This window comes from Gallus gallus, chromosome 9 (genome assembly GCF_016699485.2).
Source record: "Gallus gallus isolate bGalGal1 chromosome 9, bGalGal1.mat.broiler.GRCg7b, whole genome shotgun sequence".
NCBI classification, from domain to species: Eukaryota; Metazoa; Chordata; class Aves; order Galliformes; family Phasianidae; genus Gallus; species Gallus gallus.
In genome coordinates this window covers 13,495,745-13,523,662 of record NC_052540.1, presented here as the reverse complement: position 1 = coordinate 13,523,662, position 27,918 = coordinate 13,495,745, and the positions used below count along the sequence as shown (strand labels likewise).

The 27,918-nt window shown below is 43.3% G+C and overlaps 1 protein-coding gene across 1 annotated transcript; it reads right to left on the bottom strand.

The window, feature by feature from the left end:
• Positions 1–13,579: 13,579 nt before the first annotated feature.
• On the bottom strand, positions 13,580–20,579 carry GMNC (geminin coiled-coil domain containing; the record flags this gene model as incomplete). Its single annotated transcript, XM_040706133.1, has 4 exons — positions 13,580–17,783; positions 18,728–18,844; positions 20,174–20,259; positions 20,339–20,579. Coding segments are annotated over 4 exons (1,095 nt in total), but the record flags the coding sequence as incomplete, so codon positions are not given.
• Between the last annotated feature and the right edge of the window lie 7,339 nt (positions 20,580–27,918).

Here is a 27,918-nt window from a genome sequence, read left to right as displayed (position 1 = left end):
TTTCTGACTCCAAAAACTACTTTGGACATTAAGAAACCATGCCTGGCAAGCATCCTTCCAGATAGTCCAGCACAAATGAGCTTCATGTCTTGTTTGAGGATGCTATTAGCACTTGCATTACTTACAGTGGGAGAATACAGTGGTGGGGTAGGAGCAGAACCTACTGGTTGCAGGGTGTGCTAGCCAAAAATTCTTGGTCTTCTTGGAAGAACTGTGGTGTATGAAAAACTAGTTTTTGTTTCCAAATTTGTTTTGTCATATGACTCAGCTATTTCAAAGGAAAATTCCTCTGGATTCCTCTATTGTTTGCCTTTGCTGTGCAAACAATAGAGACTGTAGTGCCAGCATCTCCCTTGTTCAGCTGCAGCAGTCGGTGTGTTCCTTATACTGCTGGGCTGGGATTGGAACCAAGGCTGAGGATTGCAGTCCTCAGGGAAGAGAGGTGGATCCCGGGGTTTGCTCTGGCTGGTTGGTTTTTGGTAACATTTCCCACTTGGGGATAATAGCACTGCTCAGTGCAGTTCTTCAGGTGGTACTTGTGCAGGCATCCTAGGGCATCCCAGTCTTTAATTTGTAGTCAGATAACTTGAGATTAATCTGTAGTGTATGATCAAGCTGCTTTGTAAGGGAGGTGACTCTCTCTTGACATAGCTTGCATGTCTTTCTTTTTTTTTATTTCTTCCCGTTTCCTCTCTTTTTTTTTTTCCCCCCCTTTTCCTCTACACTGCACACCTAATCCTTCCCTAGACTTCTTTTAATGACGTGAAAGCTGAAATGTATGGGATATGGGTACTTAATGCAAGCTGCCTGCACACACTGGATGGACCTCTATGCAGTCTGTGGGTTGGATGCCTGGCAGCATGCACTGCAAACACAGGTTGCAGATATGAGAGGGTTACGCTGCTGCAGGGATGCAATGATAAGTCAAAATTGCTCACACGTGTCTCCCTTCTATAAGCTCTGTTAATTTGCATGAATTGAGGATCCTCTTGGACTTCCTCAAGGCTTCGGCTGTTCTTCTGGATTAACCTTAGCCACCTCAATTTGCTCTGCTTTGTGCTGCAATTCTGCGAGCTTCCAGGGCTGTTGGTAAGGCGCAGCTCTTGGGGTATACAGGCTGCTCTTGACCTAGCACATCCAGTAGTACCTAGTGGTGTAAAATGCTATGAATAGGACAGATCCAAACATTTTTAGACTCATTCATCCTACCCCCTTGGAATTACAGCAGCTTTGTATGGAACTTGTGCATTGAAGCTTAAGCTTGTAAATACAACAGAAGCAGCAGATAGTTGTAATCAGAGTGCCAATAAGTGGTGTTTCGTAAACTCTCTCCTGGCAAGATGTTCTCGTGGGTATGCTGTTATGCAAGCCATTTCCCCTTAATTGTTGGTAATTGCTTTCAGTGTGAATGATCCTAGAACTAGCTTACTAAAACAGATTTAAGCAAGAAAACATTTCTATTACTCAAGGAATAAGTAGAACAAAGCCACACTAACTCCTGGGCTCGTCTCACTGCTTGGGTCTCTTTAGAAGTGTTTGATTCCTGGGCCGTGGATGGTAATGTTGGCCCAGAAAAGCAAAGCTGCTTGTGGCTTAAAAAATAGCATATTGAAGGCTGATCTCTATATAAACATATATAGAGACAGACTTAATCTGACTGTGAACGCAAGCTGGCTTCAGCACCCTAACAGTATTTAAAGCAGCTGATGAGTGGAGTAGATGGAATCTATACACAAATACAATAACTAGATGTTTGAATAAACCACCTTCTTATTTGTCTACTAAACTATTTAAATGATTAAAGGGAACCAAAGTGTGTAGAGATTGCTTTTGAAGCAGGACTATACAGTTGAATGTTACTCACCTCCAGGGCTCAGAAGATAAACGAGTCTTTGAAAATAGTGTTACCATGATAAAAGACCTTGTAAACCTGACTTTAACCAAGTTATGTACTGAAACTATTACACAAGAGAGGTGAGGAGAAATCTGTGGTTCAGATTACCAAAAGAATGGGAAAAGAGTAGCCAGTCTGGCTACCAGCACTGTCACACATGACGAATAACCCAGGTGTAGGAGATGCCTGGGCTTCTGCTGGTGTCAGCAGCAGGCAGGCTTGGTTTGCAGGCTACAACAGAAGTGGGCTGTGAGGGAGAAAGGAAGGGTGGTATGATCAGCAGCTGCCAGCATGTGGTGGTGCTTCAGGTGAAGGGCAATTTCCAACCATAAGTGCAGAAGAATGGAGTGGTATTAAGAGTGTCAGAGCATGAGCACAGTGCCACATGGAGTTGCTGTAGGAAGGATGCAGACACCATCCCAGTGCACCAGGAGCAGCTCTCAGTAGCTGTCCCACTCCTTGTCTCAATCAGGAGTGAGTGGGGAACTTTGCTATTGCTAATACCTCACACTATGTTTGGTCTTCCTTGTATTTTTATTCTCCCTTGGGTTAAATTTATGTTCATTGCTCCTTGCTTGTTCTGCTTTAAATTCACAGAACAGTTAAATTCTCCAGCTTGTTTAACTAAAGGCTAAAGGGAGCAGAGCTTGGGGACTAGCCAAAAATTTTCCTAATTATTTTGTATTGAGGTGTGACATATGTAAACATCCAACTGCTTCCCTGTTGTGTGACTCATGGCCACAGCACACATGCTCCCCAAAGTGTAGCAAGTTGCTCTGGTTTCAGCTGGGACAGAGGTGATTTTCTTCTTAGTGTTTGGTATCAGGCTGTGTTTTGGCATCTGTAGGGCATCCATAGATATGCAATCAGATCACTGCAGCTGTGGTGTGTGTATATGAAAGGAGAACTTGCATCCAGACCAGAACTACGGGTCATAGCACAAATAGTATTGAATGTAACTTATGTTTTCATATTTTCATGAGGATTCAAGTTCTCTTGAGGATACTGACATGGAAAAGATCAGACTGTAACTGGAGGTACTTTTTTAAAAGCTGATTTTCCTTCACTAGGCATAATTAAGACTGAGAGAACTGATTGATAATTGTTTTAATATAACTTAAAGTATGGTAAAGAGTGGAAGATAAGTTGTTTAAGAAAAAGGTTACACTGAACTTTGGTTTTGACCAACTTCAAGTTACAAGCATCATTTTTCACTGAATCACTTTCCTACACAGTAGTTAACAGGTGGGCAGTGAAGCCAAGAGAGCTGCTTCCTTACCTGTCCGGCACACAGCTCATCACTGCAAACCAGGCCTGTGCTTGTGACCTGTCTTGCATTTCTACCCTATTTTGCATCTCATGTGAGCAAGAACATACACTACACCACTCTGACCAGAAGATGGCAATGAGAAATTAAAGTTTACTCTTAACTATTTCTTTATCAAGCATCGTGTAATGATAGTTGAGGCTTATCACAGCTCGCATCAAAGACTTCCAAACAGATTTTTTTGAATAATTACAAGATAACAGCTTAAATTCTATACAGATGAGCTATCGGGGCAATGTTTGAGGGAAAAGAGGTGATTTAAGACCACTTTTTCTATAACTGACTTTTCATGGCTAGTTCCTAAAGGGGAGTAGATTAAAACTGAGTGTTCCCTCTGACCTGCATGAATTATAAGTTCCTTCAAACTTCTACTGTCAAACAGGAGATGCACTTCGTTCAGAGTCTTCACAGGATCACCTTTGCTGATCCCTAGGAAGTGAGATTTGTTTCCAATAGGAAAAGATCAGGAGACAATATGAATCCTGGGGAGGTCAGGCAGTAGCAGAGAAGCAATGCCACCGAGGAGAGAGAGTTAGGAGTTAGAGCCAGGCTGAGAGCTTGCCTTATCATCTAACTCATGCTTTTTCCGGCATATCTGGAGCTCAGGTCCTGCTGGCACTAGCTAGCTCCTGAACTTGTCACTCTTCATCTGTGTTCTGGGGAAGAATAGTTTGTGGGGCTTTCTCTGTTGAGGTGAGTCTATGGCAAGTGCTGAGCATAGTGATGGTATAATGCTTCAGGTCGGATATTAGGAAGAATTTTTTTTCTCAGAAACAGTGGTGAGGCATTGGAAAGCCTGCTCAGCATGGTGGTGGAGTCACCATTCCTGGAGGTGTTTAAGGAAAGGGTAGATGTAATACTGAGGGATACTGCTTAGATGGCAATACTGGTAGTAGCTGGACTAGATAAACTTAAAGATCTTTTTCAAGCTTAACGATTCTATCTGCCAGAGGCTAATTCTAGCTTCCTTATTCATAATCATTTCAGCTGTTATGATGAAGAAACTCCAGTCTCCTCTGCTATTCAACTCAACAAGGAAGCAGCTAATCAAAGGCTGTTAGCATAAATAATCAGATCTAAGACAACATATCTCTATGTTGTCGCATGCATCTCTACAGTGTGTATTATATGTCAATGCACGCATTTCCACAAGTGCCCTCAGTTCACTCTTTATGTTTTTCCTTGGTTTTACACCAAACTGTCAGTGTCCTTCACCTCTGTGGATGACAGTCACAGCTCTGATTTCATGAGACCATCCCCGCCTGTGCTCAGGCAGCACAGAGCTCTGCAGCAGGAAAGGGGTAACTGTTGGATGAAAATGTGAAACTGGGGGCTTGTGTGTTAATGTGTGCATTTGAGTGCCTGCATTTTTGTGCATAGACGGTCTGTCCCTGATCCTTGACTTCTTGCTACAGTTTGAGTTTTCTAAACTTAAGTGAGGGGCCTACAGTGGAGGCAAATGTAATTGGGAAATTTCTCTGCTGAAGAGCAAAATCAGAGACTGGGTTCTGCAATCTTCACTTCTAAGGTTCTTTGACAGGGAAACACAATAGAAAGACTTGAGAAAAAGAAAGTTCTGCTTTCCCATCTTTTCTCTACCTTCTAGTTCTCTGCTTATTACAGGAAATTTATCACTTACTACATTCTTTCACATGTAAAATATGTTCTGAAAACAGGTGTGGGTTCTCCAGTCTGACCTCAGTGTTAGTACAGCAGGGAATGCTCTAGAATTCTAAAAACCCAAGTCTGCAAAAGTGAGTGTCTGGGGATTCAGCCCTGCAGGATGTGCACAGAAGCACCACAGGTGGATGCTCTCCCATTCTTTTTGGCAGAAGGGAGGTGCCGAGCAATCGAAACCTTTTTACGCCATGGCAAGCAGTAAATCAAGGCTCAGATATTTTAAGCAGTAGGTTGTGCAACAGTCATAAAGGGAGAATGGGAGTTATGCCAGCATGCTAGTTATTCATCATTTTCATCAGTTTAGCCAGTCTCAAGTATTCAAGTTGTTCTTTCTCTCCTTTTATTTCTCAGCAAGCATTACTTTATTTTCTAGGGAGTACAGAAATAAGAATAGGGAATGAACATAATGATGACAAATGGCTGCTTTGGCCTTCTCTGAGAAGACTGTGATAACCTAGGTCTGGTCTTTGTGTGCTCCTTCTGCTTCGCAGTATGAGTTCACCAAGGTGGCTCTGGACTGGCAGGCCTCCAAATTGGCGTGTGTCTGACATTGTTCAGTGGGAACACTCTGTGCAGACCCAGGCATGCTCCTCTCTTTGACATCAGAGGAAAGAAAACAAAAGGCCTTGGTCTCAAGTCTGTTGGTTTTGTCAATACATGTTATGGTTGCCTCCTTCACCTTTAAAAAGATGTTGCGATTCCAAGACCAGATCTACTACAGCATTATCTGGTAAATCCCTCTTAATTTACCAGATACACAGCCGGCTTGGAGTTGATCTGTAATATTTCTATGCATCCCTGGTTATAAGTAGAGATGATCAGCTGAACATCAATAGATCACAAGTCATTGTCACTCTGTCTACCTGTTTTGCATCACAGCTACGCTTAAGCTGCACAAACTGATTCCACCAAGGCTGCTGTAGGCAGCTGGATCTCCCACGTGAGAGCACTTGCAATTGATTGCTCTGCTTTCCCTGCCCTGTCTTTTCCTTCAAAGCTGAGAATAGCTTTCCTGAAAAAAATTTCAGCAGAACTGTTTTGCATTGGAAAAATGCAGTTTCTATAAGAATCAAAATACTTCAAGAAATGCTATTGATTTTGCAATTTCCATTTCAGGTAGAAAATCATCCTGAAAATGTTGTAGCTTTTTAATTCTAGGTTTTCTAGGGATTTTTTCAAAATGAAGCAGAGGCTGTGTCAAGCCCTCCATAAAATTGAATCAGTCAACCACTTTCATCTTCGCTTTAGGAGAAATCAACCAACCTGTAGGTGGAAAGATTATCAGACTTCTCAGATTGATGTAAGGGATGAATTATGATGGAACTGCACAGCAGTCTTACAGTGGATTTTTAATCAGACTTTGTGTTGAGATGTAAAACTGCTTTTAGTCAGCCTGACCACGACTCTCCACTTTAACACAAAAGAGCTGTGTTTGGACTCCCAGCTCTTGCTCCAATACGTATATGAGTTTGAGGGTGGGAGTGAATGAAGGGAATAATGTTTGAATAGTTATTAGTTAATGTTAACAACAGCTTGATTCTGTCAGTGTAATGAATGAAAGGTGATGTGAAAAATACTTGTAAATCTATATTCTGTCCTTTATCCCCTGATAAGGATGTTTTCTCCTCTGAAATGCAAAAGTAGAAGTTCATGACAAACTTAGCCAAGTTTGTGGAAGACAAGAAAGAGCATAGCATCTCAGGGAGCTTCTACCTCAGAGTAAAGCTCCAGTAATTTGGTCTGGCATGAACGGAATCCCATTCTGTTGTAAAAGTGAAATAGCCTTTATACAAACTTTAGGCAGGGATGGGTGTTATCCAGAACAGTGTGAACTCCTGCACTGGAACTCAGAGCTGTGATGGAGTCTTGGGAGGGGTCTCCACCCATGCTTACCTACTGGTATGTTAGAAACTGTGAAAGAGGAAAGGCTTTTTTCAGTTCTGGGCCTACCAGTCGGGTGGACGATCTGGGAAGTATGAAATGGAATCTGAGCAGTTGGTGGCTTGTATCCGAGGGGCAAACAATTATTTGACTCATATTAAACATTAAACATGAAGGAATCACATTAAAATGCCATAGGAGAAAGGAATTAATTGAGTCTTTTTGATCTTTTAATCTTCTTTTAGAAGATTTGACCCTGACATGTGTCTGACTTGATGCACTCAGTTATATTTTAAACAACAGGGATAAATTATTCTTTTGAAATCGCTTGACTATCTAGCCAGGGTTAATAAAGAAACCACCTAAAATGACTGTCCTTTGAAATTCCTGAAGGGAGAGCTAGAGTGGCTGAGTGGGATTTCTGGCATTTGAACAGAAGGAAGAGGATGGGGTTACAATGGAAATATATAACCCTATATTACAGGGAGAAGTGATGGATTGCACCTCAGGTGTAGTGATGGCTGGTCTAAGATGGATGAGTGCTGAGTGACTCTATACACATGTATGTGGCATGTGGAGATGTGGCTGATTGTGTAAGTGTGGAATAAAAATCAGTGTTATAAATCTGAGTTAGGGACCTACTGCGAATTTTGTGTTTAATTTCTAGCCAAGCAGAAGCAGAAGTAACTTCAAAGTTGAATCAAGTTACTAAAAGTCTTGTCCAGACAACTTCTGCTCAACAAGTAGGATGTGGTACACCACCTCCCTGTGGCCTTGCAGGAGTGTTTTCTGATTTTATCATGATTTTATATGAAAATACAGCCATCCTTATTCGTTAATGCTTGACAGAGATGATAGATGAAGGCCAAGCATTATACTAAGGAGAGGAAAGAAGACTGAATCCTGTTGCTCAGGTAATAGGCTTCAGTTTCATGGCAAATAAAAACTGAAGAAAAGAAAAGGATGTTTCTCATCTGTAGCTGGATGGAAAATAGCCCAGGAAACCATGAAAGTCAAAATGATCAGCAAATGTGATTTTCTCCATGTCACTGAGCATTACTTTGCTTTCATGTCTCTTGATGTCCTGTTGCCTTAGAGTCAGAGAGGAGAGATCTTGGGTAAGTCATGCGATTTGCTCTCCACTTCAAGGCTTGCCAGGGAAGGCAACGGGCATTCAGCTGCCTTGGAAGAGCGGGGTTTGCTGATCCTATGGGCTAGTGGCCAGTATGTTTGCTTTGTTTATTGTAGCCTCTAGTGGGATGCGAAGAGTGCCAGTCACAGATTTCATTAATTTCACCATCAGTAGGTCTGAATTCATTGCCACTAATACAATGCCTTTTTCTATGTGCTGTGCCAGAGGTATTTTTTTTTGACACCGTGTGTGACCTCTTGTTATTTCTCAACAAACGTTGGCAGGCACAACACAGCCAGCAGAGCAAAACAGCACAGTGTGTCAGAAACTGCTGAGTGCATCCATGCTGAAATGAACAGCCAATCCCAAAGTGGACAGAAAATAAAATCAGTAGAGGGCTAAGTACTAATATTGCTTCCTTGCCCAGCTTTGCTGCCCTTTGCATGTGTTGCCTCCCTCGAACTGAACTCCCGCAACAACAGGAGCAGATTGTTTTCATTTCTATCCTACGAGAATTTCCTCATGCAATTGTTAACTGATGTTTCAAAGCTCACGTAATAGGCTTACCTATCAATTTACCAATTAGTTCCTTCCTCTAAGCTGATATTGATCCTGCTTTTTGCCTTCTACAGAAAGGTTTGACAAGGTCAATTATTTAAAAATAACTTCTATGTTAAGTCATGATGTCTTATCACTGTATAACCCACTTCTCTCACACTGAGGTATAGTTTCTCCTCTCCTTGTTTCTGTGTGCTTGCTGCTGTTGAAGAGGGGAGCAAGAGGGAGTGGTACGGTTAGTGGGAGATGTAGTTGTAAAAGCTTTAGCAGTTCAAATGTAGGACAGGACTATGCAGTGTTGCAGGGCACTTCTGTAGGAGATACTGGGTTTGTTTCTCATTTATAATCCCCCCACATCTTGTGGGAGAGAGCACCTGTGCCATCCCAGAAGCTCCTTACCATGATAACCCCATCCTACTGTGCCTCTGTTCAAGAATGGTTCAGCTCTGTCCCTCAGGGTGACTAATACACAAGAACATTTGGGCTCGTATCTTCTCACAGAGTTTTACTTAGCATCTCAGTATTAATGAAATTAATTTTGTCTGTCTTAGGATGACCATGGTAGGCAGTGAGTGCTCACAGAGTAAATTCATGCTGGGACACCCTCTGCACTCTGTCAGAGCTGTACACACATTTTGTGTGCTCAGTATGGGGCACTGAACACAAGTCTGGAGACATGTTCCCCTGCCAACATACTTTTCAAGAAGGCAAAGCAACAAGAAATAGCTTCAATACAACCATCCTGTAAGCCTGGTTCTGCAGAGAATTGTCATTTTTTTGGCAGCAAGGAGAGCATCTTAAAACTGATGAGAAAATGTAATGGACTGATTTACTTGGATGGTTCAGTATTTCTTTGACTTTAGCCAGGGGAGGCCGCAAGGGGGGCAGAGAAAATCAAAATAGAATGCAACACAAGGCTTGTTTGTATGCACTGGGGCTTGCAGACACTTTCTGAACTTGTACCCACACGTGGGCCAAGTGGGAAAGGAGGACAGCTAAAAGAGAGAGAAAGCAATGAGCCCTTGCAGCAGCAGAATAACTTCCACTGTCAGCAGCTGTGGGTGATGCCACACAGCCTGGAAACGTTTTTGAGCAAAATGTGTTGGATGTGCTTACGTCTGCGTATTCAATATGTCCTCTTGGCAATCGTGACCCTTTGCTGGCGATTTTTTTGTTGCAGCTCCTCTGACTGCGTTCTCCTCTTCCTCCCCCTGGGAGGGTCTGTGGAGCCGGGACCACCAGGTGGCACTGGTGAGACGAAATGCCCCTCCAAAAGTATGTCTAGAAAAAGGCATGGCCTTACAGACTGTGCGTTTAGAGATAGAAATTAACAAAACTCATATCCCCACTCCAGTAGGGAGCACAGTGTCTGCATGTCTGGCATAGCAGCAGAATGATTTCTACAACAGCTTGTGGGTATGTAATGGCAGAGAAACCCTGGCCTGGTCTTGTCCTCTATCATGCTACTGTTTCTGGCTGTACTCGAATCCTTTGATTTCTACGGTAGAAAACAGAGATCAGAACTCACTGACTGCTTTTTTTTTTCTTCTTCTTCTTTCCTCTTCTGTCCTTTTGATGTTGATATTCAGCAGCCTAAACTCTATTGCATCTGCTCTCACAGCCTTTATGTGTACTCTGGGCACATTCTTCAAAAACCTGATTTAAAAAAAAATAGTTGAGTACTGGCAGCTTTTCCCTTTCTGGTTGACCTAAAAAAAGATTCTGGAAGTGGTCTTGGCTTCTGGAGTTGTGGTATAGTGCTCGTCATCCCCCTGTGGAGTCTGAATTAGATTAGGACTTGTTTTACAGGAAATCTTAGCTGATGTCTACCTGTGTCACAGCTCAGCTCTTTGGGTGTAGCCCAGTAGTCTGAATAGCTCATGATTTACTGCCACCAGTGGAATGAAACAAAATCACTTTCTCTGATTTATATTCTCTATTGTAGTTAAATATTTACACAGTATCAAGATCTCAGTAATTGAATGGCTAACAGATAGGCAGCAAGTGTTTATACACCTCTGAAATAGCCACAGGGCCACTGAGGTAATGATATTTCATACTGATAAAAGGTCTTTCAGTAAGAAGAAACTTAAAGTCCTTTCAGCTCCATTTTGTTCTCAGGGATAGCACTAACTCATGCAGATTTCAGTGGGTGCTGCAATTTTCAGACTGCAAAAAAAATGACCCACTTATTTCAGAAAAACACTTGTGCTGAAATGAGACAATTATGGAGGAACATAGCAGTTTTCACACAACAGTATTGTTGAATGCTTCAGCTAAGAAGGAAAGAATAAACATCAGATTGGTATCAGACCTTGAAGGAAACTGAAGCTAGCAGATTTAAGTAATACCTACCAGTATTAAATCAGGACCTTTCTCCATTCACTTGCAGAAAGGTATCATTACATATTTTGTGACCCATAGGTAATCAAAATTAGCCCTGTTTCCTGAAGCAAGAAGGGATCACTTAATTCCTACTTGTTCTGTTTAATTCTTGGTTCAGGTGAGGAAACTGGAATTCAAAGCAGGTACAACAATTGTAAATGACTGCAAATACTGCCAAACTAAATTCTAACTTCTTTTTACAGCAGTATTCTGAGTTTCCAAGTAGAGTTGATCTGGGTTATGCATTGTTAGTCTAGGGTTTGCCAGTGGTGTCTATTTCACAGAGAAAGGAGTTGCTTGTGACTTCAAACTGTGTAGTTTTATAATGAAAGATATCAACACTTTTTAAAACAAAACTGCATGGAACCTCTCTGCTTATACAGATTTCTCCTTTTGATCACTGCTTGGAATTCTCAGATTTTCGAACTGCTGGGATTCAAATGGGACTAGAAAGGTAAAGAAAAGGAGATTGGCAAGTGAGTTCTTATTTTGACTTTTGATTACAAGAATCTTCACAGCAGATGTCTGTCATGTAATTCTGGAGTGAATGTTGTGAAGTGAGGAGAAATGCTAAATATTTCAGGACCCACTTATGATAATATGACTTCAGATAACAGAGAAAAGGGAAGGCTATCTTGGATTCTAATCAGCAGAAACAGAATTCAGTCCAGACCAATTAAGACCAAGTATCATTTCCAATATAATAAACGTTATTGATATCTGGGTAGTCTATCTAACCCTACATTAAAAGAAAAAGTAATGATGATTTTAACTTTCAGAACAAGTTTCTCTAAAGTCCAGATATTTAACCTGTATGTGAAATGAAACATACATTGCTTAAGATAAAAGGGGATGCTGCTGCTTAGAGATCACAGGGATTTCTTTGGTCTTATCATGCTAGCTGTGAGAGCAAGTAGAATCTCCCCTGTGTAAAGAAAGTTTTCTAAATGGCATTTTCTCTGCCTGCAGTTTTTTTGTAGTAGGATACTTTGGGTTGCAACCTCTAGGCTGAGTGTGGCCATTACCTAACTTGCTTGCAACCCAGGCAAAGGAATGCAGTAGTGTTTCTACCTGTAAATCATGACAGCTTTGCCGAGATGCAGCTCCATGCACGTAGCATTTCTCTCTGGTTCCTTAACCCCAGGCGTTTCACCTCACGGGGTCCTTTGAGCACTGGCAGCTGGGCGTCCTGTCTTACCATATGTGGATTGTGTACGTTGGGAGTGCAGATGCAGGATCTGTCCCAGGAGACGCTCGGAGCGCTGAGCCCCGCGCGGCGGGCGGCCGTTTCAGCACCTTGGACAGCGGCGCCACCCACCATGGGCAGCGGCTGTGCTCCAGGTGTGCCGCGGGCACTACTGGCTGCTCGACTGCTGGATTCAGTACACAGCTGGAGGATAGGGCTTCTGGTTTGTGCTCCAACTCATCCGATGGCATACTCCGTGCCCTTGAAAGCTCTGTATAGTGCTCGTGCTTCCAGTTTATGTGATTGTTAACAGGGAATAATGCGGTGATGATGGTGGAAGATGTTGGGTGTGTAATTATGACTTTTAGATGTCCATTTATTAGAGTGTCTTCTTTCACTAATAAGTTTCTGAGGTTATTGGGAGTTTCAACTAACCATGTCAGTATTACAGGTACAATCTGTGAGTGGGAATTTTGGATGAATCGAGGAAAAGGTAAGGCTCAGTCCAGATACTTGTGCCCCTGGTGATTTTCATAGTCTGTTGCTTGCACTCCACTGTTATGTTGATCTCCTTGGGCTGCAGCGCATGTAAATATTTAGCCTTGAAATAACTCAGTGACGCACAAATAATGGACCAGTGGAATGACAGGAGAGATTGCATTTTAGGTGAATCATGGCTCATCCAAAAATTATTTATAGACTGCTCTCTCTATTACAGGATGTCATCTACCTGGCAACAAGCCAGGATGTTTGTGAATTGACTTCTAGACTGATTGTCTTTTCTAGAGAACAAATGAGTTTAAAGCATAGGACTCACTTTGTGTCTCTTCATAAGCAATAAAAAAAATCTCACATTTCAATGGAAAATAGATCTCTCTGGTCCCAACTGGTGTGTGGTTACTAATAAACCTTCCCACAATCAGAGAGGGAAGTTAATAAGTAATATAGTCTTACTTTTGGTGTCAGCTACAGCTGACTAAATGGAGATTTATGTTCTTTACTCATGCTTTTCTTTCATCTTCAGTCTCTTTACATCACACCTCAGTACTACTTTATAATTCATCACTTCAGAATCAAAATCAAGAGTACGCAGAGTACTATGATGAATCAGGTCACCCTTGATCACAAAGCTCAACTGACTAGGAAGGAAGGTACAGGTCTATTAAGTGACAGTCTGATGCTGCAAATGCAACAGAAGAAAAGCACAGTACTTCCCTCTGCCTTAGTCATTTTGTAGCATGGAATCTATTTGAGTCAAAACAGTGATGGATCACTGAAATGCACTGTGCAAGCCCAGACTGAACCAGGCATATCCATGGCTGTTGTATCTTTACCTCTATTGTATTGTGGTCACAAACTGCATTTTTTTTAATTATTATTATTATTTTGTGGGCACTTGTGTTAGCAGGAAATAAAGATCCCTCTCAGTCCTCTACAGAGATGTGTGAGCAGTAGGCGTTACGTTGTGCAGTGTGAGCAACAGGTCTTCTGTTTAATGGATGCTTAAGTGTGAAGGTGTGGGCAGATATGCATCAATTAGATGTTATTTGGAGTTTTATTAGGCATAACTTAATGACACAGGTAAAACTGATGTTTACAGATAATCACAGTCCTTTTCAATCACAAAAATCAAAACACTGAGTGTTAAATTAAATTGTTACTATTAGCATACATTCTTAAAAACGTGGGTTGTTTTAAACGGTGCAGCTGCACATTACATTCAGAAAATAAATGGACTTCAAATAAAAAAATAAAACAAATATGTTAATACAAAATGGATATTTACAGATAATGAAGTTCACCATTGTCCAGAGAACCTCCCCGTCAGGCTTCCCTATCCTAGACACTAACATGCCTGAGGCTGCTCCTGGGCAAGAAGGAACTTCTCACACAGTTTGCAGCAGCAAGAATCATGTTTTCTCATTAAACTGTTAGGAACTGGTCCATGATGTAGAAATAGAAGCATGAAAACAAACAGGCATACCAGAGCTGATATCAGAACCCATTCTGCTTATAGAGTAATAAGGAAGTGAAAGAATTGCAGTACTCATCTGGGGGCTGACCTGCTTATTGTGCCCTGGTGCCAGAGTAGCTTATATGTAACTCAGGAAATGAGTGATCATTATACTCAAAAAATGATGCTGTTACGGGAAAAGAAAAAATAACCCTTTATTTGTTTGTGTGTCTCTTGTTCCCTTTCCAGTGTGTTCCTTCCACTATAGCAATCAGCAGTACTGTTCCCATGGAGCAGATGACAAACACCTTTTCTCACCCAGGTATCCAAACCAGAACTTTGTTTGTACGTGCAAACAAGGAGTAGCACCATGGGACTCTCTGCCCAGATGAGCTCCAGTAAACCAAGCTCAGACAGAAATCCCTGCCCCAAGATCTATACCTTCATGCTGAGCAAAACTCAGGAGCTCACAGCAAACAAAGAGGATACATTCAGGTAAATAATTAACTGAACTATGTTCTTTCTTCTGTAGTTTATTTGCTATGAGACAAGAGGACCAGCCATCTTTTTACAAAATGCTCTAAAGGTACAAGAATTGTTTGGTTCCACTGAAACCCTACTTGGGGTTGTATCAAAGATCTGACAGCTTTGTGTTGGTTCTTTGCAGAAGTTTTCCCATGAAGTGATTTGAAAAATGTGGAAATGAAATGTCAAATGGATAAATATTTCTCTCTTTAGAGAAAACAAAGCCTGATTAAATGTTTGCTGACAGAACAAATAATGTATTTGCTACTGCTGTTCACAGATAGCATTCAAACACATCAGCAATAGTATCCAGTAGCATTAAAATATATAGAACTTTCCCAAGTAAAGTTTTACAGCTGCTTTGGAAGACAAGGTATCTACAGCTATGTTGAGGGCAATTCTCTGGTCACACTGTCTATTTGCTATATGCTGTTCATCCCACATCACCACACAAAACAAGGTTTCCCATCGCTTATTCAAGTCAAGTTCAGGCGTTTTCTATACAGTCATATGCACCAATAAAAACTCCAGTGACAAGCATTTTCTTCAGTGCTACCTTATAAGGTAAGGCAAGAGGAGATTAGTAGAAAAGAACTGTCTTGAGAAAGAAATTAGCTGTTTGTAGGACAGTTTTTCTTCTGCTTCCATTTGAATACAGAAAAGTGCTATAGAAACAGCGGTCTTGTCTGACCAGATTTACCAGCTGGCCACATTTTTACTGACTACAACAAAAGCCCGGAACAAATTACTGTATTTATTCCATATGTAGTGGTGGTATTTGTAATTCAGTGCAATACTGCCTACAATCAATACTTTCAAATTAGCTCTTCTCGGAGTTCGCCCTATGACTTCAAAGTAACTACAGAGAAATACAGTTATTTAAGTCTTTTGGGAAGGCACTACATGGAGAATCCCAAATACTGCAATCCTAAGACACAAGAGATACTTTTATCCTTCAAAAATAAAATCCCTAGTTCTCTATAGGACAAAAAAAATATGCCCACTGGAAGGAAATGCCCACATATGGTTATTTTTAACTTATGTGAGTACTTCCTTATCTTACTGGGGCCATTCTGAAAGCCAGAATAATCAAACTGCTCCCTTCATTTCTGATACTTAAGTATCAAACTACTATATAGCAGAAAACAAAGGTAATATGAAACATTACCAGTGAACTTCATGTCAGTTGACTTCATACAGTTAGTAGTATTAAAAAAAAAAAAATCCTGTGCAGTGCTGGAGCACCTTCTTGCCAGAGGCTTTAAAGCATCCTTAAGGCAGTCATAGTCTTAGCTACAGGTCACTACTGCCTGACATAGACATAGAGAGGTAAGAGATGGTGCTGAAGGTTGTGGTTTCCAAACACTAACCACTGTGTGATACTGCTTTCCCAAGCCTGGAGAAATGTAAACATTTCCCATAGGAAGCATGAAAGGTACAATGGAAAGAGGAAGCAGTCCTAACTCTGGGCTGATGTTGACTTCAGTTAAATCTCTGTATGATCTCATAAATCAGGACAAAAATGTCAACAAGTTGTTCCCTAGAAACAAAACTTCTGGTTTCACAAGTGCAAAACAGACCAACTGAAGCCGTACAAAGTACTTCTGAAGCGAGGAGTGGCCGCCTTCTATGAAAGCATCCAGTATTAAGCTGGTGAAGGGGAAAGAAAATCAGTGAAATGGCTAGTGGGGTGCTGCAGCTGAGGGGAATGCATCCATTGCAAAAGAAGTGCTCTGAGTGTGCATTAACCACGGATGAGAAAATGTCTGCCGCAAATATAATGGGCCAGGGCCTTGGCTGATGGTGGTAACGTCACTACTCTAACTTCATCTCTAAATCTAGTTCTTGTTCTGTAGCTTAAGCTGGTGAGAAACAGGGGTCTAACTTCTTAAACTTCATTTATCTGGCAGATAAAAGACCTTGAAGGCATAGCATAAAAAACACTTTTAATCACAGCAGAGGAAGATCTCCTAAATTTGATGAATCACTTGCAGTTATGTAGCCTCCAGGCAATAGAAGCAAGTCTTCTCTTTTTGAAGTGCCCTCAAAAAATGACAGCACCATGCGACTGTGAGTCGCTCATCCTAGTGTAACACGTGAATGAAAATGCATGGGTTGCCTTAATCCAAGGCAGTCTATGTAGCTAAGAGAGACCCAAATCACTCAGACACTGCTGATCCTCAGCCAGAGACTTATGCCATCTTTGTCATCTGTGAATGTCAGAGAGATGCTGTTTCCAAAGTGTAATCTCCAATCCCTTCCGCTCTGAATGTGGGAGCAATCATCAGTGCTGAAAGAAGTCAAGGCTGGTGATCATCAGTTAACAAGGAATAGCTGATGACAGAAAAAAACACAATGCAAGAAAAAGCATGCCTCTCAACACAGGCACAAGAGAAGTATGTCCTGTCTGTACATCTGGCCTAGGGCAGATGTGTGTCCCACTGTGATCTGGAGCCATACCTGTGAAGATGTGAGAGGGAACAATGAGCATGTGTGTAACAGTAGCATTTAACAGAGCCCAGAAGGACTTATTTCTGCTGGCTGAACTTGAGCACATGATGAAGTGTCTATTTCCTACATCCCCTGTGGCTGACCCTTACCACAGGTGCCTTATTCAGCCTGTTTGGGCACCCAGGTGAATCTCCATCCTCCATCATCATCTCTGCGCACAAAAGCTTGTCCTTGGTGGAAGGTGTGTGTTCTCACATTGCGGTGAGGACTGAGAAATGTTGTGAAGGCCACTTCTGTTTTGTTAGGTGACAAATCGTTAGTCAAATATGGCAACTCATAGGCTGGAAGGGAGGAAATGCTTGGCTCTGGTGAGGAGGTGTGTGGTGCTGAAGGAAACTGAGAAAGAAAGGAAGAGTCCTCACTGCATGGATGGGTACTGTTAGCTGGAGGCATGTGGCTGCAGCTGTATGCTGCTGCTGCTGCTGCCACTGCTTCACTGTGATCATAGTTGATGGTTTCACCAGGGCTAAGGCAGTATGTGTCTTTTCCAAGGTCTGAGGTCAAGGCACTGTAGTTAGCTGAAGATTCATCAATGGTGTTGACATCTTTTAATCCTAAAGTCTCCAAGACCCAGCTGTCCACAGCAGGGCTGGCTTGCTCTTCACAGGCAGTGAATTCATCAAAGAGGTTCCTTCTAGCTTTAGAAGCATGAGGAGTTTCTTGAAGAGCAAAGCAGTAGTCCTCTTTTAATCTCCTTTTGGTGTTTTTGAGAATAGTAGAGGTTTTTTGGCCATGGCAGGATAGCACTTTCTATTAAAAATAAATTAAAAGATGGAGAGAGGTTAAAAGCTGATTTTTCTAATTAACAGTAAACAACAACATATTTCTGATCTTTAATGTTAGGTAAGACAGTTACTGCTGTCCCTATGAAAGATACTTTCTTCCACCCTTCCTCCTTAGATGTATGGATACGACTAATTATTTTGTCCTTACAGCCTCTGCAACAACATAGTCTCTGTAAGAGAAGAATTTGACAGTGTCAATAAGGCCTGTACTTTGATTGCATTCTCACTCAGTAAGGTGTGAAATGAGAGCTCCGTCTTGCTGCGCTGTGCTTCTCTGTGTTGGTGCTGCCAGCAGCATTTGGCAGGTGAGTGGGATGTTGGGGGGGGACATGGCAGCCTGACAAAGAGGGAGGATGCTGAGGTAAGTCATGCTGGGGCAGGTGTGATCTGGGGCAGGTGTGATCTTGGCCAGGGAGCACGTGGAGCTGCAGCTGCCACGACTTTAAGAGTTTCCTTCCACAGGAAAGTCTGGAAAAGGTGTTGTTTGTTTGTTTGTTTTCTAAGAAGATCAGTGTTCTCATGCAAACAAAATGTACCATTGGAAGGTGACAGAAACGAATCATAGAACATAAATTACCAAAAATGTTAGAAAAGAAAAAGAAAAAAAAAAAAGCTTTTCAGAAGGGGTAGCTGACAAAGCAGTCAAATTCAAAAAATATTTTGCTACATTCCAATTTGAACTTTTCACTGAAGGAAAGAACAGATTTGGGACATAATACTGTTACTTTCCTCTACTTACAACCTAAACTTAACCATGCTATGGGCTATATTGTTTGCACAGTTAGAACCTAATAGGATCTCACAAGGCAGGTTGTCTGCACTCCTAGACCTTCCATGTATTTTAATGGCATGTATCTATTCAACTTGTTTCTTTTGCACACCTCTGTACAACAGGTCTGAACACAATACCTTAGCTTTTTCTTCTAAACACTTAACCAGGGCAGAATTCAGGTATTGTCGGAGGTTATTATTTTCTTCATGTAACCTAGCAAGTTCCTCTTCCTTCTGAAGCAAAGTATCTTGAAGCTGTGGAATAGAGATACTGATGAATAGGTGTTGACTCTGTAACTTAATAGCAATTGCCCTATGGTACGGGCTGCTTGGATTTGATGAACAGGGTGTTTGCTTTGTGAACTCAACCCACCCCCTTAAGCCTCTTGCCTCTGTTAATCTAAGTGGCATGACTGTTCAGTTTTCACTTTTGACTTCTTTTATTCTTTAGAAAGTGTTTGAAAAGATTACTCTGGGGAAGGAATTTATTAAAAAAAAAAAAAAAAAAAAGACTAAGTGCAGAATAACAGCAGAAAAGAATTACAGGTGAACAGCCAGAAACTGTCACGGTCAAAACAGCAGCTACCAGATCCCCTCCCGAGATGCAGTAAGCTTCCGTTTTCATCCCTTTCATTCCAGTTTATAGTTGGTTGATGGGGGAAAGGAGATGGAGCTGCAGGCTAACAACTGATGGGGCTTGGATGCAGAATGAAGATGCAACTGCCATTCTTTACAGTAAAGTGCTATTCAGGTGTTCCTTTAATCCTGGACACCACCATGCCAAGTGAAGTATATATACAGAGCTGAGGTAAGTGCTGGTCCCAAGAACTGAACAGGTATGTTTTATTTGCAGAGCCCTAACAGTTTTTTTTTTTTTTTTTATGGGGAGAATGGATCTTTGCAGAGACTTCTGCCTAATGACCACTGCTCTGGAAACTCTGTTAGGAGGACTAAGGACCTCCAGCAATGGATCCCAGATGCCTGCTGACCACACGGTGATAATCAATCATTTAAATGATGGAGGTAGAATCAAAGAAAGCACCCTAACAAGGGTTTGATTACAGAGACCTTAAAGTTAGTATAAAAGTTTCCATCAGCTTCATTGTATCAAAATACCATCCCAAGTATCTCATCAGAATGGTTTTTCTAGGATTCTTCATCTGGTACTGCTCAGTATCATTCTGCTGCTTGATGTGATTTGCAAAGAAAAGAGGGAAAATAACAAGGAAATGCTCGTTGGTCAAAATGATTGATCCTTCACGTGAGTAGGGTGATTCTGAGGGAACCACGTTCCATGACAATAATCGTTGTGGGTTCAAGAAGACACACATAATACATTTCTAATTAACAGCATGAATTTCTGCAACATCGGAGCCTGATGGATTCCCCAGCCTTGTCCCTGGGCTTCTGCGGTGCCAAGGTACTGTACGGAGGGAGAGACGTACAGGGAACCCCATTCTAGCTTCGTGGAATGACACGGGGGGGAAGCTCACGTCAAGGAAAGACCAAAAAACGCCCGAAAGCAGAGAAAGCCCTGTTTGCTACTGCCCCAGCGGTGCAGGGAGCGGGGCGGGGGGCCGTTACCTGCTTGTTCCTGTAGAGCTGGGAGGACAGCTGGTCTCCCCGCCACGCCTCCTCCTGGACAACGAGCTCGGGGGCGAAGAGCGGGCCTAGGCGACAGCACAGCGGGGTTAGTCCGCTCCGACCGTCCGGGGCTGGACCCCTCGCCCCCCGCCAGCGCACACTTACCCGGCGGCCGCGCCTCCCGCCGGCCCTGGCCGTGCTCGGGCGGCTCCGCGGCGCAGACGGCGGCCCACGTCTCCTTGGAAACCCCGGCGGGGACGGGCCAGGGGCGAGCACAGCTCTGGCCCCCGGAGAAGTCCGGCTCCGGGCACGGCCGGCCGCTGCTCTGCGAAAGCAAGGGGTCGTAGCGATGGGGCGGCCGGCGGCTGGGTCCCCCTCCTCTGTGCGTACCGGGGGGGAGGCGGTGTCAGCCCTGCCCCGACGCTCCCCCCCGTGCTAGCTGTGGTTCGCTCAGGTGCCCGGCGCAGGGAGCCCCGTGTGCCGCTCCGGGAGCCGGCCGCCTGCTCACCATCCGCCCGCTGGCAGCGCTCCGCAGCACCCCGCTACCGCCGCTGGGCGCTCGGGGTAGAGGTGTGCCGAGAAGAGTGCTGAGTTTCCTGTGAACCCTTGGGAAATATTACGGTCCCGAACGAGTTTTAGAGGAGGAGAGGAGCTAGGCTGTTCTTGGCCAGTCCTTTCCTCCCACCTCGAGGGCTCGATTCGGCTCTAAAGCTGCATGTTAGCAGTCACCTCCAGGCTGCTTGCTCTACTCTGCCCCTGCAGTTCTGCAGGAGTCCCAGACCGCACAGTAGCAGAGCCTGGGGTTATTTCTTGAGTCACCCCCCTTCCCTCCTCCGAATAAGCACGATCTGAATCTCTGAGAAGCAACGGCAGAGCCTGGAGCCTCGAGAGGGGAAACTGCTCATCCAAGGGGAGGCAGAGCAGCAGAGATTGCTCCTGCAGGTGGTGGAGAGCCGTCTTCCTTCTCCATCTCAGAGGGCACAAAACCTCCTGCAAGCCCCCAAGGCAAAGAGACCAGCTGCTCCTTTTCTGCCTCCAGGTCGAGAGAAATGCAAAGAGCACTTACCATGTTAGTGGCAGAATGAAATGCAGGTCTTGGGAATACGTTTAAAGCCCCAGCGAGGTTTAAATGGCTCTGAAGGAGGGGGAGAGGGGGGAGACCGAGGAGGCGAGTTTAATCTAAAGGAGCTCCCAGTGACGCCTCAGAGCTCTCCTGAAACCCAGCAATCTGATTTGGTGCAAAGCTGTCAAACTTGTGACGTGAATAAACAGCAAACTTGCTGAAATCAAAGTCATTCTGGTCCCACAAATCAACACAAGGAAGGAGGGAAAAGAAAAGAAGGACAGAAGGAAAAAAAAGCCTCCACACACTTCAGGAAAGCGCTGAGCTGGTGTGTCTGAGTTTCACTCCAGGAAATGAGCAGGGATCTTGGGAAGCATCCCACATGTTCAGAGCAGGGCTGCTGGTGTTGCTGGTGCTTGTTGTTTTTTAATTTTGATTTCATTTGCTTAATTTTAAAGCTTTGCTTGCAGCTGTAAAATCCAGCAGGAAGAAGCAAGTTTGACCAGCATGTCTGGCTGAGGGAGTGGGTTTTCCATGGCTTCCCAGAGGTGTGTAGAAGCAAATGTGATCCAAGCACCTCTGTGAACAGTTCTGATGAGAAAGAAAGTGCAAATTTCAGAACAACACAGTCTGCAATGAGAGGCTCCTGAAACAGTCTCACTTTATAGGGAATCAGTTTGCTGTTAAGCCCCAGGCTTCCTGGGGGAAACCTCAGGATAAAAATGCAGTATAAATGGTGTAAGATTTACTATCACAGCTGTAATGTGACAAAAGTCATATGCAGGTGTATGAAAGTTTGTCTGCATACGCAGTCAGTTCTAACTCAAAGCAATTCCATGACAGTCAAAATCCATAGATAGGCTTGAAATTTTCCCAGGGGAAACAACAACAACAAAAAAAGGCAAAACTAAATCTGAGGACAGTCCGCGCAGGGGCTGGTGTGAATAAGGCTACCAGCAGAGCAGTTGGTCAGTCGAGATCCTGCTCCTGTCATGGCTAGAGCTATTGAAAGGAGGTAACCCAAACTGCTTGAGGACACAATCTGCAGCCAGTCAAGGGTGAGGCTGAGCCAAAAGCAGGCCAGGATGGCATATGGGATGGCCTTTCATTCCCCCCAAGAGGATGCTTGGTGCTGTTACCGTATTAGCAAGGCTCAAGGACAATAAAACCCAAGAGGGCCGCTTGTCAACCATTCTTTTCTTACTGGCATATTTTCCTAGGTTGCTGCCCAAGGTAAACTGGCAGCAATGCCAAATTAAGTCACTGCCATCACCTCCCTTGATTATGTTTTCTTCCAACTGAGATATTTTATAAAGGGCTCATGCTCCAGAGCCACACCACACCCAGCCTCTGGTCACCTGGCTACAGCAGCTTTCCAAACTCCAGCTCTGCATTCAATACACTCAGTAACTACTACAATATCCCACACTCTTTGGGTGCCAACACCTCTCCTGTTTGGCTGGAAGGCCTCTAGCAAGGAACACAAGCTCTATAAAATGCTTTCAATGGGCATCAGAGTTCGGCACTACCGTTCTTAGTGTGTTTTATTACCTTTGCCCCCTACTAGGATGCCTTGCAGGCCTCCTAGAGCACTGTGGAAGCGAAGGCTTCCCCACCTCAGGCGAGGACGGCGATCCCCAGGCTAGGAAGGGCCCGTAGGCGGCGGGTAAAGCCAAGGGAGACCACAGCCCCAAGGCCGTGGGCACCCAGCAGGAGAGGGGCCGGCCCGGACAGCCCCGGGGAGGGCTGAAGCAGCCAGCAAGCTCCTCAGAAGTGCTTCTTGAGACACTAAGGCCCCACGGGGCCTCCCTGGCCGCAGCAGCCCCTTTGCACGCCGCAGCCTCGACCTCACGCCGACGGAGAGAGCGGCCATTTTGGGGCAGCTCTGGAGACGCGGGAGCGCCGGGCCCGGCCATTGGGGGAGGCGAGCGGTCCTAGTGACGTCATCACCACGCGCCAGCACAGCGGGGGGAAATGGTGGCTGGGAGGGGTGTTTCTCAGCGGCCTGCTCAGGCACAGCTCCTGGGCTCTCCACGTGGAGCGCTCCTGGTGTCTGCACGTGGCTTGGGGGCACTGTCTGGTCCTGTAAAGGAGTCTGCAGTGGGGAATATGGTGAAGTGGGTGTCCCTGCACAAGGGTTGTCCCCTGTGGGCTCCCTAGTGGTCCTTTCAGTCACAGACTGCCCAAAAGCAGACCAACAGATACAGAGTTTCCTTCCCACTTTGTGTGCATGGGTGTGGGGACAGGTGCTGCTGGCCCACAGCTGCTGCTAGATAACCGTTTTTCTGGCACGGTGCTGGTGGCTCTGTCTCTGCTTCCTCTTGGCAGAACTTTATGCTCAGACATGCTGTTTGCTTCTAAGAAGTGGGGGGAGGAGTATGGACGCTCTCTTTGATTGAAAACCAGGTATGAAGTAAACCTGTGGTTACCCCACTGTTGCATCTGTGGAGCTGGCATCATATTGGTTTTTACTGTTGGCTTTTCTTTCTCTGCTCAGCTAATTCTTTTTGAGTCCTGCACCGTGGTTTTCTTGCCTGAGAATTAAGGATGGTACACGGGTAAAAGGCACCAAATCAGAGCCCAAGTTCCCATAGGTTTGGGAACATAACTTATGAGGGAATTCCTGTCCAGGAAAGGGAAATGCAGTTGATCTAAGAGGGAAAAAGCTAATTTTGCAAACTAGAGTGTGGATGTCACAAAGAATGATAGAAAAGCTTCAAGTCATGGCAGCAGTTACACATAAACATATTGTCTAAAACAAGACCCAGTAACAATCAGTTGCTAATTCTTCTCCTGTCTGAGGCAGCTGCCTGCTTTCAGGGCTCTTACTGCTTGATGTAGTTAATCTTGCACTTCAGTTGCAAATAAAGTTCAAGGATGAAACATTTATGAAGACTTCAGTGTTACTGTTGGATTCAGTAGAGATATGCTTATTGGTGTTTTAATATCTACTATATTTAAATTTTATGATTTTTCTTGTTATAGTGATGAAAGTAATCCTCCCCGGGTCTTTCTTATGTAACTCCTTTTTATGTAGAAATGGCTACAAAGTTACTTTTGGCCCACTGTGAACTGGCTTCCAGAAGAGACGGTAAAGAGTAGAAAAAGAATAATATATGCATATAGTTGAAGTCAGCTTTTATACCAGACTAACCTCTATGTGTGTTACCTTTCATGCTAACACCTGCACAGGTGTACAGACCCACTCCAAACCCCCTTCATTTATTCTGTCAAATTGCTGCTACAATGCTTCTCATCCCTCTTAGGAATGATTAATCTATCAGCAGCAAAATAATGGCACACATAATATGCCCAGGTATTGATCTCATAGTCAGGTATTTGAGTTATCTGGCATTTGCACGAATCTTTCCTCTTTTGAACTAAAGGTGTGATTAATTAAGCCTGTTGAGGCTAATTTGCAAGAATGCTTTTCAGTGGAAATTTATTCAGGTACAGGACCTGATTATTTCCTGATCAGCCTTCCTCCAGGAGCACAAGCCTAAAACGCACTTCCCAAATCCAGTCCGCTACTGTTTACTTTCATAAACTTTCCAGTCCTGCTCTTAAAACTAATTAGGTTTGTTTCCTTATGTTGTTCCCCCTGTGAGGCTACAGCATACTTTCTGAGCTCTGACAGCTAGACGCTTTCTGGTTTCCAGTCTGAATGTATTCATAGCAGATATAATCCCTTTCGTCCTCGTGCCAGTATCTTGCTTTAGTTTAGACAGTCCTTCTCTCTCTGTAGTGTTTGTCCCTGATGTCTTTGCAGAGTGCTGTCCCATACTGTATTTTCCTATGTTTTTTAGGTCAAATAAGGCAGGTTCTTTTATAGTTTTCCCATTGTATATACACAATAGGGACCCATCTCAAAGGGTGATCCAGCTGACGTTAACCTGTCTTTCAGATGAGTAACCAAAATTAATCTGCCTGCTGTTTAAAAGCATTGGTAAATCTTTTATTTCTTGCTGATACATTTTAGGCTGAACTTTTTTTTCCACCACTGCCTCACATGAGTGACCTGTTGGAAAATTACTGTCAACGGGCAGTACATCCACCTGTGGTCTTCATTTGCTGCAAATGCTGTTTGTCAGACTGAGCCCTCAGTGCTACTGGACTCAGCTCTTCTATTTTGATACTATCTAGTACTGTGGCATTTCACGTGCACTTGGAAGCAGTCAAATTCGAAAGGTGACTTCAAGGCTCTAAAAACTGTATCAGTTCACCTGTAGTTAAACTTGTATTTTCTTACTGTAAGGGTAATCAGTTGATGGATAAAATCTGTGCTATCCAGATGGGATTCTTGTGGTGGCTTCGAAACTATCTTGTTGTTGGAAATGAAGCCACACAGTACACTTAGGTATTTATAATTGGGTTTTCGTGTTCTCTGATGCATTCTGGATGAGATGCATTCCTGAAAGGTCTCCAGAAGTGAATTTGGCATTACTAGTATTTAGTTTGCTATGTTCTGAAAAGGACTGGTTTTTTGTTTTTTGTTTTTACTCTACTAATGAAATAAGATCTGCTTTAGGAGCAACATGGAAAAAGGGTAACGTTGTAATGATATGGAATCTTAATTTGAGTAGTGGATATTATTTGGTGGATTGCACTTAAATAATGAAAAAAACAAATGAATATCTGTCACTTTCGTCTTGAATGGCTGTGATGGTATTTGTGGTCTTTTAGAAAGTGTCTTATAGTGTTTAAGATGCTGAGAAGCTTATATACCTCCAAATTTGCAATCATCTTCCCCATTATCCTCTGAACAGCAGCAGTGCAAGGAACTCATTATCACCCATTGCAGACATTAGGATTTTGAAGGGGTGTTCTTTATTGGACACACTTAATTTTGAAGTGGAAAATCACATTACTGTTGCATCACACTATCTTGTAAAAATAGACTTCCATAGATTTGTTGCCATACTTCAGATTTACCCCTGAAACATAAAACTTTTATGCAAGGTAACACGCTTCTTATGCATAAGAATATCCTTGCAGATGAAGTACGTAATCAGTGTGTTTGAATAACTGAGTGATCTTTGTGTGCCCTGTGTTGTGCACAAGTGCTCCTCTATCCTCTGATAACAGCTCATCTTGGTTCTCTCCTATGGATGTAACTGCTGTTTTAGGGATAGAAGTTCCATTGCCTAAACCATGGGTAGCAACTTATGATGACCCAGAACTGGAAGGGACTTATGAGTCATCTTGTCCCATTTCCTGCTTTCATTACTCAGTCAGTTCATAAAAAAACCTTCACATGTTTTCTCTTGTGACCCTGGTACTACTTCTTACTCCTTGGCAGTTCAAAATATTACTCTGACTTCCCATCTAAATTTATTCATAGAGATTTATGTCTCCTCTGCCATTTTTGGATTATGTCTTATGTGGTTCTTTTTCATCCTGTGTGTTTGCCATCTTGATGTGCTTCTAAACAGTGTAATCTATGTTGATTTTGTTTGATTCTGTGTAATCATTTTTCTGTTCTCTTGATCATCTGAGAAGCAACACAGCTCTTGCAGTTAGATCTCATCTTCCCTCAGCGTGAGAGACCTTATTTTTTCACAGCCCTCTAGATTGCAGTCCTTCATATCTCCAGATACAGGAGTGAAGAATAATCCCTTGAAATGGAAAGACGAAATGAAACAAGTGCTGTTTTTAGGCAGCGTGAGATGTGTTTGTATAATTCCCTGCTATATATTGTCGTTGAATGTCAGTGCATCACGATAATTAAGAGAAACACGTATCATTCTGGAATCTTCTTGTAGATATTCTGTCACAGGAGGACATTGCAGTGGTGTAGTTTTCTGTGGGCATGTTAACTCAAGTTGTTCTCTGCATCTTTGTGTTTCAGTTCCTCGTCTGTCAATTGGGAATAGTGCATCTGCTTAGATGTTATATTAGTGTAATCAAAGATGTACTCATATAGCCTCTGGCCAAATGAATCCCTTTGTTCTTGGCTATTACCAAGGGCTCCCTAAATCAGTGTTAATTTTGAACAGCAAACTTTTTTTGTGATTTTTTGGGACTAAAAAGCTGGGAGTTTTAGCACCAACCCTGATGTGGTTTTTGAACTGAAGCCTCCTGGCATGGCTTCAGCAGCATACTACTACCATATTTGTTTTGTCTAGCCAGAGATTACCATTGAACTGGTTTGCCATGCTGCAGCTAAGTAAGTCATCACAGAGTGGTGAGTCTGCAGTGTAAACAAGTGCACTGAGGTAGCTCCATAGTTAAATGACAGATCATACTGACAGTTTCTTGTGACTGCATTATGAGGGTTGACCATCACCGTTTTGGTGAAACTGCTGAGTGTTATGAGTGAAACAACGGCGTGCTGAAAGCCATGTTTTTCTCCATGGTGTTTTGTATTGAAGTCAAACTATTTTTGCAGGGAGATCTGCCAGGAGAGCTTAGCTCATGGGTTTCGTGCAATGGGACGAATTTTCATGGGACCAGATGCAGAGTTGAATGGAGTTGTGTGTAATCAGCTGCTGGTGCATGCATCTGCCTGCTTCATAACCTAGTCTGTGAGCTATCTAGTGTGCACTGTGCTTCCAGTACCTAGGTACGGGGCTTCACCTATTTAGTACTGCTTTTCCTCTCGGCTGGTGCTCGTGAGTTGGCAGTCTGGCTCCCCTCCATCTCTCTTTGGGTGTAGTGCTGGGCACTTTTCATTCTTGGCTGA